We start from the raw sequence: 12,222 nt of genomic DNA on the forward strand, positions 1-12,222 counted from the left end.
AATACGTTAGTAAGAAGTAATTTCAAATGACAGTTTTATAACATTTTTCCCCGTAGTTTTGAATAATTTTTCTGAGACCCCAGTGGAAGCAGAGACAGAAGTTTAAACTAGCTCTAGATATTACTACTAGGCACAGTTTTCCACTCTTTGGCCTCTCAGAGTCCTGGACAGTCAGAAAGAACTTGCATCTATAAAGCAAATACTAATTTTCTACAGAATGAACCATTTCATAAAGGAAAAAATAACAACCCATTTCTAACAAAGAGATTAATTATTGGGCCTACAGAACACCGTATCTGTGAGTTAAAGCCAAAACCAGTTTATATGTTTCCTTTTTAAAAAATCAGTTTTCCTTGGGAACATTTAAAAATGTATACCCAAAAATATGTTTTCACTATGACTCAGTATTTTTTGTAACTTTAAAGAAGCCTATAACAGATTTTTGTTCCAACTATACTAGACAGAATATATTCAGTGTATTGTTAAATTTCTGGAGTGTGTCTCTATATAGTTTAGTGCATGTGATAAAATGGAAAGTGCTTAGGACAGTTTTCAATAAGCTGCCAAGGATAAATTCAGCTGTGCTGCCATCTGCTGAAATAGTGTCGCTTGAGGTTTTAAAGGTTATTTCATGTATCCCTTCTAAGTAAACTTCTCTTTCTCCTTCACATATTCTGTTCCTGCCATTTGCTGTGTCCCAGACAAGGAGGAATTTGTTGGCTATGGTCAGAAGTTCTATATTGGTAGGTAATGATTAATAAAAGGTGGTTCTTTGTCACTTGCTAAATTATATTCATACCATTATGGATAAGCCTGGCTCTTCTGAAAGCTACTTTTGCTGATGGGTGTTCTCAAGCTGGTTTCTCTCTATGCTTTTTTTTTTTTTTAATCAGCCAGTGGCCCCATTTTTTTTTTTTTTTAAAGCTCCCAGATGATTTCAGTATGTATCCAGGCCTGGGGACCAACATTCTGCTTTCCAGACCCTGCAGCCTTTCTATTGCTTCCTATCTTCTTCTTCTCTTTTTTTTTATCATTTATTTTTATTAGTTGGAGGCTAATTACTTTACAATATTGTAGTGGTTTTTGCCATACATTGACATGAATCAACCATGGATTTACATGTGTTCCCCATCCGGAACCCCCCTCCCGCCTCCCTCCCCATCCCATCCCTCTGGGTCTTCCCAGTGCACCAGCCCTGAGCCCTTGTCTTATGCATTCAACCTGGGCTGGCGATCTGTTTCACGCTTGATAGTATACTTGTTTCAATGCTATTCTCTCAGATCATCTGATCCTCGCCTTCTCCCACAGAGTCCAAAAGTCTGTTCTGTACATCTGTGTCTCTTTTTCTATTTTGCACATATGGTTATTGTTACCATTTTTTAAAATTCCATATATATGCGTTAGTATACTGTCTTGGTCTTTATCTCTCTCTCTGTATAATGGGCTCCAGTTTCATCCATCTCATTAGAACTGATTCAAATGAATTCTTTTTAATGGCTGAGTAATATTCCATGGTGTATATGTATCATAGCTTCCTTATCCATTCGTCTGCTGATGGGCATCTAGGTTGCTTCCATGTCCTGGTAATTATAAACAGTGCTGCGTGAACACTGGGGTGCATGTGTCTCTTTCTTCTACCTTCAGACACACATGTGTCAACTCTTTCCGCGACTTCCCTGGCAGTCCCTCGGTTAAGACTCTGCCCTTCTCCTGCAGGGGGGCGTGTGTTCCATCCCTGCTCGGAGAACTAAGATCCTACGTGAAAAAATAAAACGAACTTTTTCGAATCACAGTCGCCGCCTGTTTCTCCAGGTAGGAGGCAGGAAGAGAGTTCCCCTGCCCTGGATCTCACGGTCCCTCCGTTTCCACCCTCGCAGCGGGTTTCCGCCGCAGCATGCGCCTGTGCCGCCGCAGGGCCCACCGAAGCCAGCTGCGCGCCCAGGGGTGCGGCGCCGGCAGCTGCACCGGCGCGGTGGGCGCCCCGTACGAGGAGGTGGTGAGGTACCAGCGACGCCCCGCCGACAAGCACCGCCTCATCGTGCTCGTGGGTATGTCCCCAGGGCAGTCTCCCCACCCGCGGCGAGGTTCCCCTGCCTTCAGTAGTCTTGCATTGGGCGTAGTAGTAAAAGTAGGACTCTGTGGGCCTGCATATTTTTTTTAAAAAAGGACGAAACCGTTTTTTAATGTGTTTGTTTGTAAACAGAACGCTATTAATTATACTTTTAATGTCTACAGTTGAGTGCGGTATGCCATGGTGTATATGAACCTGTGTAGCAACAAGGTGTGATATGATGAGGTTATAACAGATTTTTTTTTTTTTTGTCCTGTTTAGAATTTCTTTTAGAAGCATGGATGAAATGTTCCCCGCCTCCGCCCCCGCACTGGATCATTAGTCTATATTAGGAATAAAAATGCTTAATATCCATTTCCCTAAGAAGTGTGTAACCCTCTCCTTTAGGAGAGTTTCTAAAAAGCTTCTGGAGTGTGTCTTTGGTGCTAAAGAACAGGGCACATATAGCGCTGGGATGACCTGCCTTGTGACCCAGATGTCTGCAAAGCTGGTCCCTGCCGTAGGTGCTGTTCAGTCACTCAGTTGTGTCCACCTCTTTGTGACCTGACCCCGTGGACTGCAGCACGCGAGGCTTCCCTGTCCTTCACCATCTCCTGGCGCTTGCTCAAACTCATGTCCATTGAATCAGCGATACCATCCAACCATCGCTTCCTCTGTCCTCCCCTTCTCCTTCTGCCTTCAGGCTTTCCCAGCAGCAGTAGTAACACCTCTTACTGTCATCTTCTCTGTGTATTCCAGTTGTGATGAAGGCAGGCCCCTTTGAAGCAGAACAACATACTTCACAGCCAGGACCAGCTACAGATTTTTCAGGACACAGAGCAAAATAAAAATCCAAAAGCCCCTATTCAAAAACAAAGACTATCAGTGTGGCAAAGAAAGAGCATTAAGCCAAGTGCATTAGCCTAAGCATGGGCTTGTGGCTCAGTTCTCTGCCCACGAAGCCAGCCCCTGCCTCCAGTTGCACATGGGGGTGTTGACTTCTCCACCTGTTGTCAGGGATGTGTCCCTGAATTCTGTAATTGTGGAAGCCGATTTCTGGGTTGTGCTGTGATAGGAACATCATGGGAAGAGTAAAGGCAGCTTGTCTCAAATGATCTGACATGAGGCCAGAGACTTCTCAGAGTAGCCAATACTAGGCAACATTTTCTGGGGTGACATGTTCCTGCAACTCCCTACCTCTTTTCTGAATGTTGAAGAAGTGTGGGTTACTCCACAGGTCATCAGGAAAATTCCCAAGAATTTTCTGGGGTTATTTCAATTCACGAGAATGGAAGTGACTTTATTTTCCCCGTAAAAACATGTACGCTCAAATGTCTTCAGCAGAAGGATCAAAGTGATGGTTTCACCACATACCTCTGCTTATCCACCTCTAATAATTTCTATATGTGATGTTTTGTGTTTAGGACCTTCTGGTGTTGGAGTAAATGAACTGAGAAGAAAACTTATTGAACTTAATCCTAACCGCTTTCAAAGTGCCGTGCCACGTACGTTAACTTTTTCTTTCATAGGGGTTCACACTGGAATAAGAATTTCTTTTTACAGATGCAAAAAGATCTGCAGATGCACTGATCTCAACTATGTTATACCATCTTTGTTGTGAGAAAGTAAGACAGATAGTCCTCAGTATTTCTAACTAAACTTATTTTAATAGAGGAAATTGATTTACTAGCATGTAGCTAGCTAGCTAGGCTTTTGAAAAGTGATTCTCTTTTTTCCATTGCTTAGCAATCATATACATAACCTTTTAGGAAAACTAAATATTTAACAATAATGGCTAACATTCATTCAATATTTACAATCCTCCTGGCAGTGTGCTTGGCTCTTTGAATGCTTTATCATATTGTTTATTTTACTATATGCACATATGATTTTAAAATCAACTATAGACAGGCAAGCCTGGTGTGCTGCAGTTCACGGGGTCTCAAAGAGTTGGACATGACTGAGCGCCTGAACAAGACCAATAACTATTATACCATCCAAGGTGAAGGAGCATGTGGACATGGGTGCTTCCCCTTTACCTCAGGGCAAGAGAGAAGTTAGAAAAACCACTTAAAGAGCTTAATGTGTGTTTCGTGCTATTTGGGAGACATGAAAGACTGGACTCAGAATCATATCTGAAATATCTAAAGCATGAGAGCTTAGAGGAAGTGGCCAAAGGCTGTTTGGGGGAGGTAGCTGCCATTTCAGAGTCTGTCACTGCAAAAGAGTTGTGATTTTTTTTTTTTTTCCCCAAAGACCGGATCTGGGTGGATAATGTGGAAGAAAGTCTGCCTGGGGTTGTCATGGTTCCTGCCCAAGAGGAGGCCTCAATGAAAGGAGATCAAACGTGAAGCCCTGGGTACCTGAGGGTGTGAAAGAAATCACAGATGACTAGGTGGAATAGAGATGGATTTGAGATACCCAGTAGCAGTGGTAGAGGGGTAGGCTTTGCAAAATAACCTACTGAATCCTCTGGGAGATTAAGAGCCAGATTTAAACATCTGCTAAGTCTAAAAGGAGCCATGAGAAGCCAGCATCAGCATTAATTAAGTAAGAGTTTTCCTGCCCTGCTTGCTCCCCCTCCTTCTCTGCACTTAGCCTTGGAGAGTTATAAAACTGGAGGAGGAGCAGTAGGAATGCAATGAAAGGGAAGAGAAGAGAATCAAGCTCCCTCTCCTGATTTCTGACTTCTCTGATGTCAGGCTTCCCTTGGTGTAGCAAGTCTGAGCCAGCTGTGGGGAGAAGGAGCCTGAAATATAAAGTTCACAATTTTGATTATTACATAGAAACAGAATCTTAATTATTGAGGCTCAGTTTCAGGCATAAATTATATTGCAACTTAAAAAAAAACAAAAACCTAAGAGTAATCAGAAGACTTTGAGAATTTCATCCAGGGCCAAACAAATGAAGTTGTTTTTTATGATCACAGCCCATAGGGTGTGCTTTCCAGGTACTGCTTACCTATGTAAGAATGGGCACTACAGAGCAAAAACTAATAAAGAAATCGCCACTTGCAATAATCTGGATGAAAACAAAATGCCCACAAAATGTAGAATTGTATGTTGTCTGGATAACCATCATACAAAATGGGAATATGTTGCCCATATTTTGCTCTTTAAATTGAGTGAAGGGTTTTAAGCTCAGAATGAACGCCTCAAGTCATCCACCAATTCACAGACCTTAGCCTATCATATATAACATAGTAGGATACAAGTCAAGGAGAAGGGATTATCTTAGGCTGATAGTAACATCATTTTCTATCACCTGAGAACTAGATTTTTTTTCAGTACAAAGCTATAGGAGGGTAGCATAACTATAGGAACTCTGAGGATCTAACTCTGAGGATCTAAAGAGAGGCTTGAATAAAGAAAAAAAATTTTGCTTTTTGAGCTTCTTGAAATGTTCAGTTAATTCAGTTCAGTCACTCAGTCGTGTCCGACTCTTTGCAACACCATGGACTGCAGCATGCCAGGCCTCCTTGTCCATTGCCAACTCCCAGAGTTTACTCAAACTGACATCCATTGAGTTGGTGATGCCATCCAACCATCCCATCCTCTGTCATCCCCTTCTCTTCCTGCCTTCAATCTTTGCCAGAATCAGGGTCTTTTCAAATGAGTCAGTTCTTCGCATCAGGTGGCCAAAGTATTGTATCTTGCAATGTTGGGAACTCCTTTTATCATTTAGGGCCTGTTTCAAGTTCCTTCTTGGTCATTTCCATGTGTTGGTATCATCAGATGTCGATCTGTTTCATCTTTAAACTTTATCAAATGTAAATACACATTTATATGAATAAGGAGAATTTATTGTAAGGCAGGTTAAGGGATGAGCAGCTTTATAGTTTATACAGGTCACAGAGTTGGAACCGTGTCTTATTCATCTTTGTGTTCTAAGAAATTAGCGTGATAGCTGGAAAATAGGGACTCAGTATATGTTAGTTGAATAAATGGGTAAGCAGACAAGAATCACTTTTAGGTAGTCAGTGAACTCCTGTGTCCTATTCCAGGTACTGTTTAGGTTGAAGAATCTATGAACAAAGTGGTCATATCAGAGTCAGATTGAATCTAGACTCTACCAATCTTTTCTTTCTGGAGATCCCTAAAACTGATCACCAGCTTACTTGGATGTTAATGCATCTGAGCAAGACTACAGAGTGTCAGGGGCTTTATTTCAAATCCGACACAACTTGCTGTGGTAGAAGAGATGAGTTTGGGAGGAGTCAGGGCACCTAGGTGCTTGCTTACAACTGTGTTTTTCATTAGTTTTGTTCTCGTGAGCAAGTTATTTACTCTCTAAAATCTTTAGTTACTTATCAGTAAACTACAGATAACAGCATTTCACCTAGCTAGGAACACGAAGGATGAAATGAGATCCTTGGGAGATGCATTATCTAAACATAAGACATTGCTGGTTTTGCTGCCTGAGGGCCTTTAGGCACCGTGTGTGTGCGCGCGCTCAGTCACTAAGTCCTGTCTGACTCTTTGTGACCCCGTGGACAATAGCCCACCAGGCTTTTCTGTCCATAGGATATTCCAGGCAAGAATACTGGAGTAGGTGGACACTTCCTCTTCCAGGGGATCTTCCCAACTCAGGGATTGAGCCCCTGTCTCCTGTGTCTCCTGCACTGCAGATGGATTCCTTACCATTGAGCCACCTGGGAAGCCCTTAGGCACCATAGGGCTCACAGATAACTTACCACTTCCCGTCCTGAAGTATCAGCAAGAGTTCCTTTAGAGCCTCTTTATCTTGGCTTAAATACGATACATTCTGGTCTAGTCTATACTATAAACACTTAACAGAGGTTTATGTTTAGCTTATTTTGATATGGGAACTTCTACTTTCTTATCACCAATCAGGCTCCCCCCCCCCTTTTTTTTTGTTCTAGCATTTTATCTATCTGCTTATGTATTAATTTATTTATTTTGATCATCTTTATCCAAATGCATATGGGTAATAAGTCCAAACATTTTGTAGATTCTAAAATCTTTTAAAAATTTCCTATTTTGACAGATACTACTCGTTCCAAAAAGAGTTATGAAATGGATGGTCGTGAGTATCACTATGTGTCAAAGGAAACATTTGAAAGCCTCATGTACAGTCACAGGTAAGCTAGACAGTCAGAATCTGGTTCTCTCCCCTCTGGTTGTTTTATACTTAAAATAGATCTCTTATTTTCATGCTTTGTCCAAAACTTCTGGGATACATTTTTTTTTTATTCTGAAAAATTAAGTAAGAAAATGTATATTGATTTACTAGTACACTAACTCCTTGAATTTGGAGAAGGAGCTGAACTGAGTTGCAAATTTTAGAGAATTTGGAGTAGTTAAGTCCTAGATCTCCTAATATATATTTTTCCTGTTGAATATCCTCTAATTCATTTATCAAGATCCACATATTTTACTCTGTTCTATTGGAATTTATCTGTTATTGCTAATACTATTTTACCTGTACAAACAGTTCTTGTTTTGCTGATCTCTCCCTTGCAGGATGCTGGAGTATGGGGAGCACAGAGGCCACTTGTACGGCACCAGTGTGGATGCTGTTCAGGCAGTCCTTGATGATGGGAAGATCTGTGTTTTGGACCTAGAGCCTCAGGTGGGTCTGTGGTGCAAGACTTCCCATCTCCCCGAAGTAATGAACGCATGCTATTCATTTTTTGCACATGCTTTAAGCTGTAGTTGAGACACTTTATTCTGTTAGGATTAGACTACTTCCCATATAGAAGGACCAGGATCTTACTTGAAAAATCAGTTGTCATTATCTTGTCTTTTTAGTTGGTAAAAAAAAAATCTAGTTTCTCAGACCTTCTCCCAGCCCCCCCCAAAAAAACAACAGCAACAACAGAAAATAAAATAAAAAACAAAATTAAAAAAAAAAAAAAAACAACAAAGCAAAAAACCCCCAGAAATGGGCAGGCAGCCATAAAGAAAACTGAGGATCTTTTTTTTTTTTTTTTAAACTGAGAATCTTGCTTTGCCTTTGATTCCTCTTGTGGAGGGAATAAAATGTTGCTTTATGCAAGGAGATGAGGTTCCTATGTTATCATATCAATAGCTGTCTCCCTGAGACCATATGTGGAATAGAGCAGGAGTGAGTGAGTTAAGGTGAGATAAAGAACATACAATGTGTTGTCAAAATTTTTATAAACCTTGTGTTTACTTTATGTTTTCTGTAGTTATGTAAAAATAATACCTTGTGTGCTAATCAGAGGACAAGAGAGTTGTTCTCACTTGGATCGAAGCTGTGGTCAGCATGAAGATGTCAGTATTATCTGTTATGAGACAATGGCAAGAGGAAAGGGAAGTGAGGGAGCTGATTGGCCTGGAGAGTCTGTCTTTGTCTTTTCCCCATGAGATCATGTGTAGAATCCTATTCTCAGGTTTCAATAAGGGTGTCATGGCTAGTACGAGGAAGAGCCAGGATTTGACCTTAATTTTGATTCCAGAACTCCATCTCTTAATTATTAAAATGTTTTTTAGAGTTGAAGACTTGGGAGCACATGAGAATATACTCTGGCTAAAAATAACTGCTAATTTCTGGTCTTAGAAATTTTGAGAACATTCATGTTGACTCTAGAAAATTAGGACTTATGTTTTTAGATCCTCAATGTAATATTCTCTCGAGATATTTCAGCTACTAGGACTTCTTTTTTTCTCATTTTTTTTTTTTTCCCAAACTTTACTTCTTATTTTGTATCGGGGTAGAGCTGATTAACAATGTTGTGGTTGTTGCAGATGGACAAGGAAGGCACTCCTTGTAAGGACCTCTGTTTTAAATGTGCATTTAATTTTTGTGTGTAGGATATTCAAGCGGCTCGAACCCAAGAACTGAAGCCCTATGTCATATTTATAAAGCCATCTAACATGAGTTGTATGAAGCGATCTCGGAAAAATGCCAAGATTATTACAGACTACTTTGTGGACATGAAGTTCAAGGTAAGATACAGAGGAGATAGATGAGTATATTGCTTTTTTCCCAGTCAAAAAATTACTGTATTATTCCACAGTATTCCTATGTTAAGGAATGTAATTTTTGTTTCTCATGAACACTACCCTTATGAGTGATCCTTATTAAATATCATTTATAGATATTAAAGTTTAATAAATACTCTTATTTTTCTCCTCTTTTTGGGTCTAGCTTTAAAAGAAAAGGCCCTCAAGTCACAATTTGCAAAACCACACAGAAATTGGGTGTGTGTACTTAAAATGGATTACTTACTTTACAAAATATTTGAATTTACTTTAAAATACTCCAATTGATTATATCATCTATTATATGAGATCTCTTTATAAATATATTAAAACATAAAAGATGTTTATTAATAATTATAGTAATAATAGAGGGGCCAGGCCAGGTGGGATTAATCAGTGATTTTCCCATATATATATGTATATTTTTCATTAAATATACTTTAAATATTTTAAGTCATAACATACATTTAGTAAGGTGTATAAATCTTAAGCGTACTGTTCAAAGAATTTTTACAGGGTGTGTGCACCCAGGTAACCATCATCTAGATCAAGACGTTGTATCCACTTGTGTGTGCATGCACGCATGTGTGTATGTTTATGTGGTGTGGTAAAAAACACATAACATAAAACAAGACTTACCGTCTTACCCATTTTAAGTGTACAGTTAAGTAATGTTAATTCTCTTCATATTGTGAAGCAGATCGCCAGAACTTTTTAATCTTGTAAAACAAATTAAATATATGGATTGCTTTATGAATTTGCATGTTATCCTTGAGTAGGGGCCATGTTAATCTCTACATCATTCCAAATTTATATGTGTTTTATATGTGTTGCTGAAGTGAGCATGAGGTATCTTTGTATTATCCTTTACCTCTCATTATTTTTAATCATTATTTTTTCAAAGACTACTATATGGAAGTTTGATTCTCCAGTTTGCATTTCAAACAGTGGAGTCTATGGATATATTCTCTGAGTCTTAATTAAATTCTGTTCTCAGTTTTATGGCAGTCTGAAAAGTTAACAAAATTGTTTCTAGGTCTTGAGTATGGTCACCTTGTAAGGGAGTACTGCCACAAGATCTCAGTGCCCATGTTTATATTTGTACTTATGACAAGTTGTACTAATTATTGTAGACAAATAAGAAAATAATAGCAGTGAATTTAATGTATTAGTGCCAAGTGAAGGCCAAATGATCTTGAATAAATGATTTCACAACAGTAGAAATAGACATTATAGGTGAAGTCAGTCATCATGAAGAGTAATTTAGAAATGGCTCATTTGAAGAACCATGTCATACCATCATGTTGAAAGTGGCCATTTGTGTCTGCAAAATAATGTCATTCTTATCAGATTAATGTTCATTTGAAATTTATGTTTAATTTTTATTTATATTTAACTGATAAAATTTCTTTGGTTTTATGTTGTATGTGGTTTGAGAGCTCCAAGTGTTTAGATAATAGAATAAGATAATTTAAGTCCGAATAGGAAGTTGAGAGGACTGGTTGTCTACAAACTATTAACTCAACTTTATGAAAACTTGATCTGGGAGACATTAAGTAAGACTAAACACAGAAACATAAGTTTTATGGTTAGACTGGAGTACATTTACATGACCTGTTTTTATAAACAGCTACAGTTCTGAGTATAACAGCATAACTGCCTGTTATTTCTGTTCATCTCATTAAGTTTGCTATTTGTATTTTTCTATTTTTCCTAAAGGATGAAGATCTACAAGAGATGGAGGATTTAGCCCAAAAAATGGAGACTCAGTTTGGCCAGTTTTTTGATCATGTGATTGTAAATGACAACTTGCAAGATGCATGTGCCCAGTTGCTGTCCGCAGTTCAGAAGGCTCAGGAGGAGTCTCAGTGGGTACCAGCAACATGGGTTTCCTCTGAGACGGAATCTTAAAGAGGCCTTCTGCTTAATACTGGAATTTTAACAATGTTCATCTGTTCCCTAGAGCTGGAAAAACAGCTATAATCTAAAACATCAGTGTCATATTTGCTCTATTATAATATGTGCAGCTGCAAAAGTGCTGCAGTTTGTTCATCTTATTTGAAAGAAATTTGTATGATTATGTAGAGTAATCTATTTGGATTTCAGGGGAAAAAAATGTTTTCCTTTACCTTATATGCAGCAATTGTTAGGGAACAATGTTAAGTCACTGAGTATGAGGACTTTTCATAGTTTTCACATGGCCTTTGTGTTATTCAGATAAAAAAGAGCTTTCCTAAATAAAATACATTCTATTTAACTTCAGAAACTGTATTTTGCCTTATGAAACTTGTTTTATAAACATTGATTTTTCAAAAAGTACCCAGTTTAACTGCAAGAAGGAAGGATTAATACACAAATCACCTCTAACACCAAAACTTAGAGAAACAGCACTGCTCTCATTTTACACATTAAACTACAAGGAAAAATTATTCTTTTGATCAGGGCTGTAGCAATCATTAATTTCCCCCCCAAATCCAGTATCTACATTTATGCCTAAATTAGGAAAGAGCAATGAATTTTAGTGCTAAACAGAAACATCTGAGTAAACAAGGGGATGAGGATGTTATTCCACGAACTCGGAGACTTCCAGTCGCTCTTCCTGCCCTTACATATGTTCACCTTCCGGCTCACTCCTGTGTTGTTCAGTCGCTCAGTCATGTGGACCCCATGGACAGCCAGGTTTCCCTGTCCTTCACCATCTCCTGGAATTTCCTCAAACTCGTGTCCACTGAGTCGGTGATGCCATCCAACCATTATATCCTCTGTTGCCCCCTTCTCCTGCCCTCAGTCTTTCCCAGGGTCTTTTCCAATGAGTCTGCTCTTGTCATCAGGTGGCCAAAGTATTGCAGCTTCCACGTCAGCATCAGTCCTTTCAATGAATTGATTTACTTTAGGACTGACTGGTTTGATCTCCTTCAAGTCCAAGGGACTCTAAAGAGTCTTCTCCAAAACCACAGTTCAAAAGCATCAATTCTTTGGTGCTCAGCCTTCTTTTATGGTCCACTTTTCACATCCATACAGGACTACTGGATCATTCCCTAACTTTCCCCATATCCGTGCCATCCATCGCTCTTTCTTAACTATTGAGCATACTGAGTGTATGCTTCAAAATATCTGTAGTTTTTAATTTACAGTGACCAACCATTATTTTTCTCAGAAACCCAACCAAACAAAACGAAGAAAACTGTCATTTTTTAACACTTA

At 39.0% G+C, this 12,222-nt stretch overlaps 1 protein-coding gene and 1 non-coding gene across 2 annotated transcripts in view; one reads left to right on the top strand and one right to left on the bottom strand.

Moving 5' to 3' along the window:
* Positions 1-11,764, top strand: part of MPP4 (membrane palmitoylated protein 4) — a 36,833-nt gene extending 25,069 nt beyond the window's left edge. Inside the window, exons 15-21 of the mRNA XM_043445646.1 lie at positions 702-743; positions 1,878-2,048; positions 3,475-3,555; positions 7,058-7,151; positions 7,534-7,642; positions 8,848-8,982; positions 10,738-11,764. Of these exons, the coding sequence (XP_043301581.1) occupies positions 702-743; positions 1,878-2,048; positions 3,475-3,555; positions 7,058-7,151; positions 7,534-7,642; positions 8,848-8,982; positions 10,738-10,929 (824 nt within the window). The 3' untranslated portion in view covers positions 10,930-11,764. The remainder of the gene's footprint in view (positions 1-701; positions 744-1,877; positions 2,049-3,474; positions 3,556-7,057; positions 7,152-7,533; positions 7,643-8,847; positions 8,983-10,737) is intronic.
* On the bottom strand, positions 9,753-9,856 carry LOC122426901. Its single transcript, XR_006265263.1, has one exon. It is a non-coding gene; the product is annotated as a U6 spliceosomal RNA (small nuclear RNA).
* Positions 11,765-12,222: the final 458 nt, after the last annotated feature.

Source organism: Cervus canadensis, chromosome 24 (assembly GCF_019320065.1).
Source record: "Cervus canadensis isolate Bull #8, Minnesota chromosome 24, ASM1932006v1, whole genome shotgun sequence".
NCBI classification, from domain to species: Eukaryota; Metazoa; Chordata; class Mammalia; order Artiodactyla; family Cervidae; genus Cervus; species Cervus canadensis.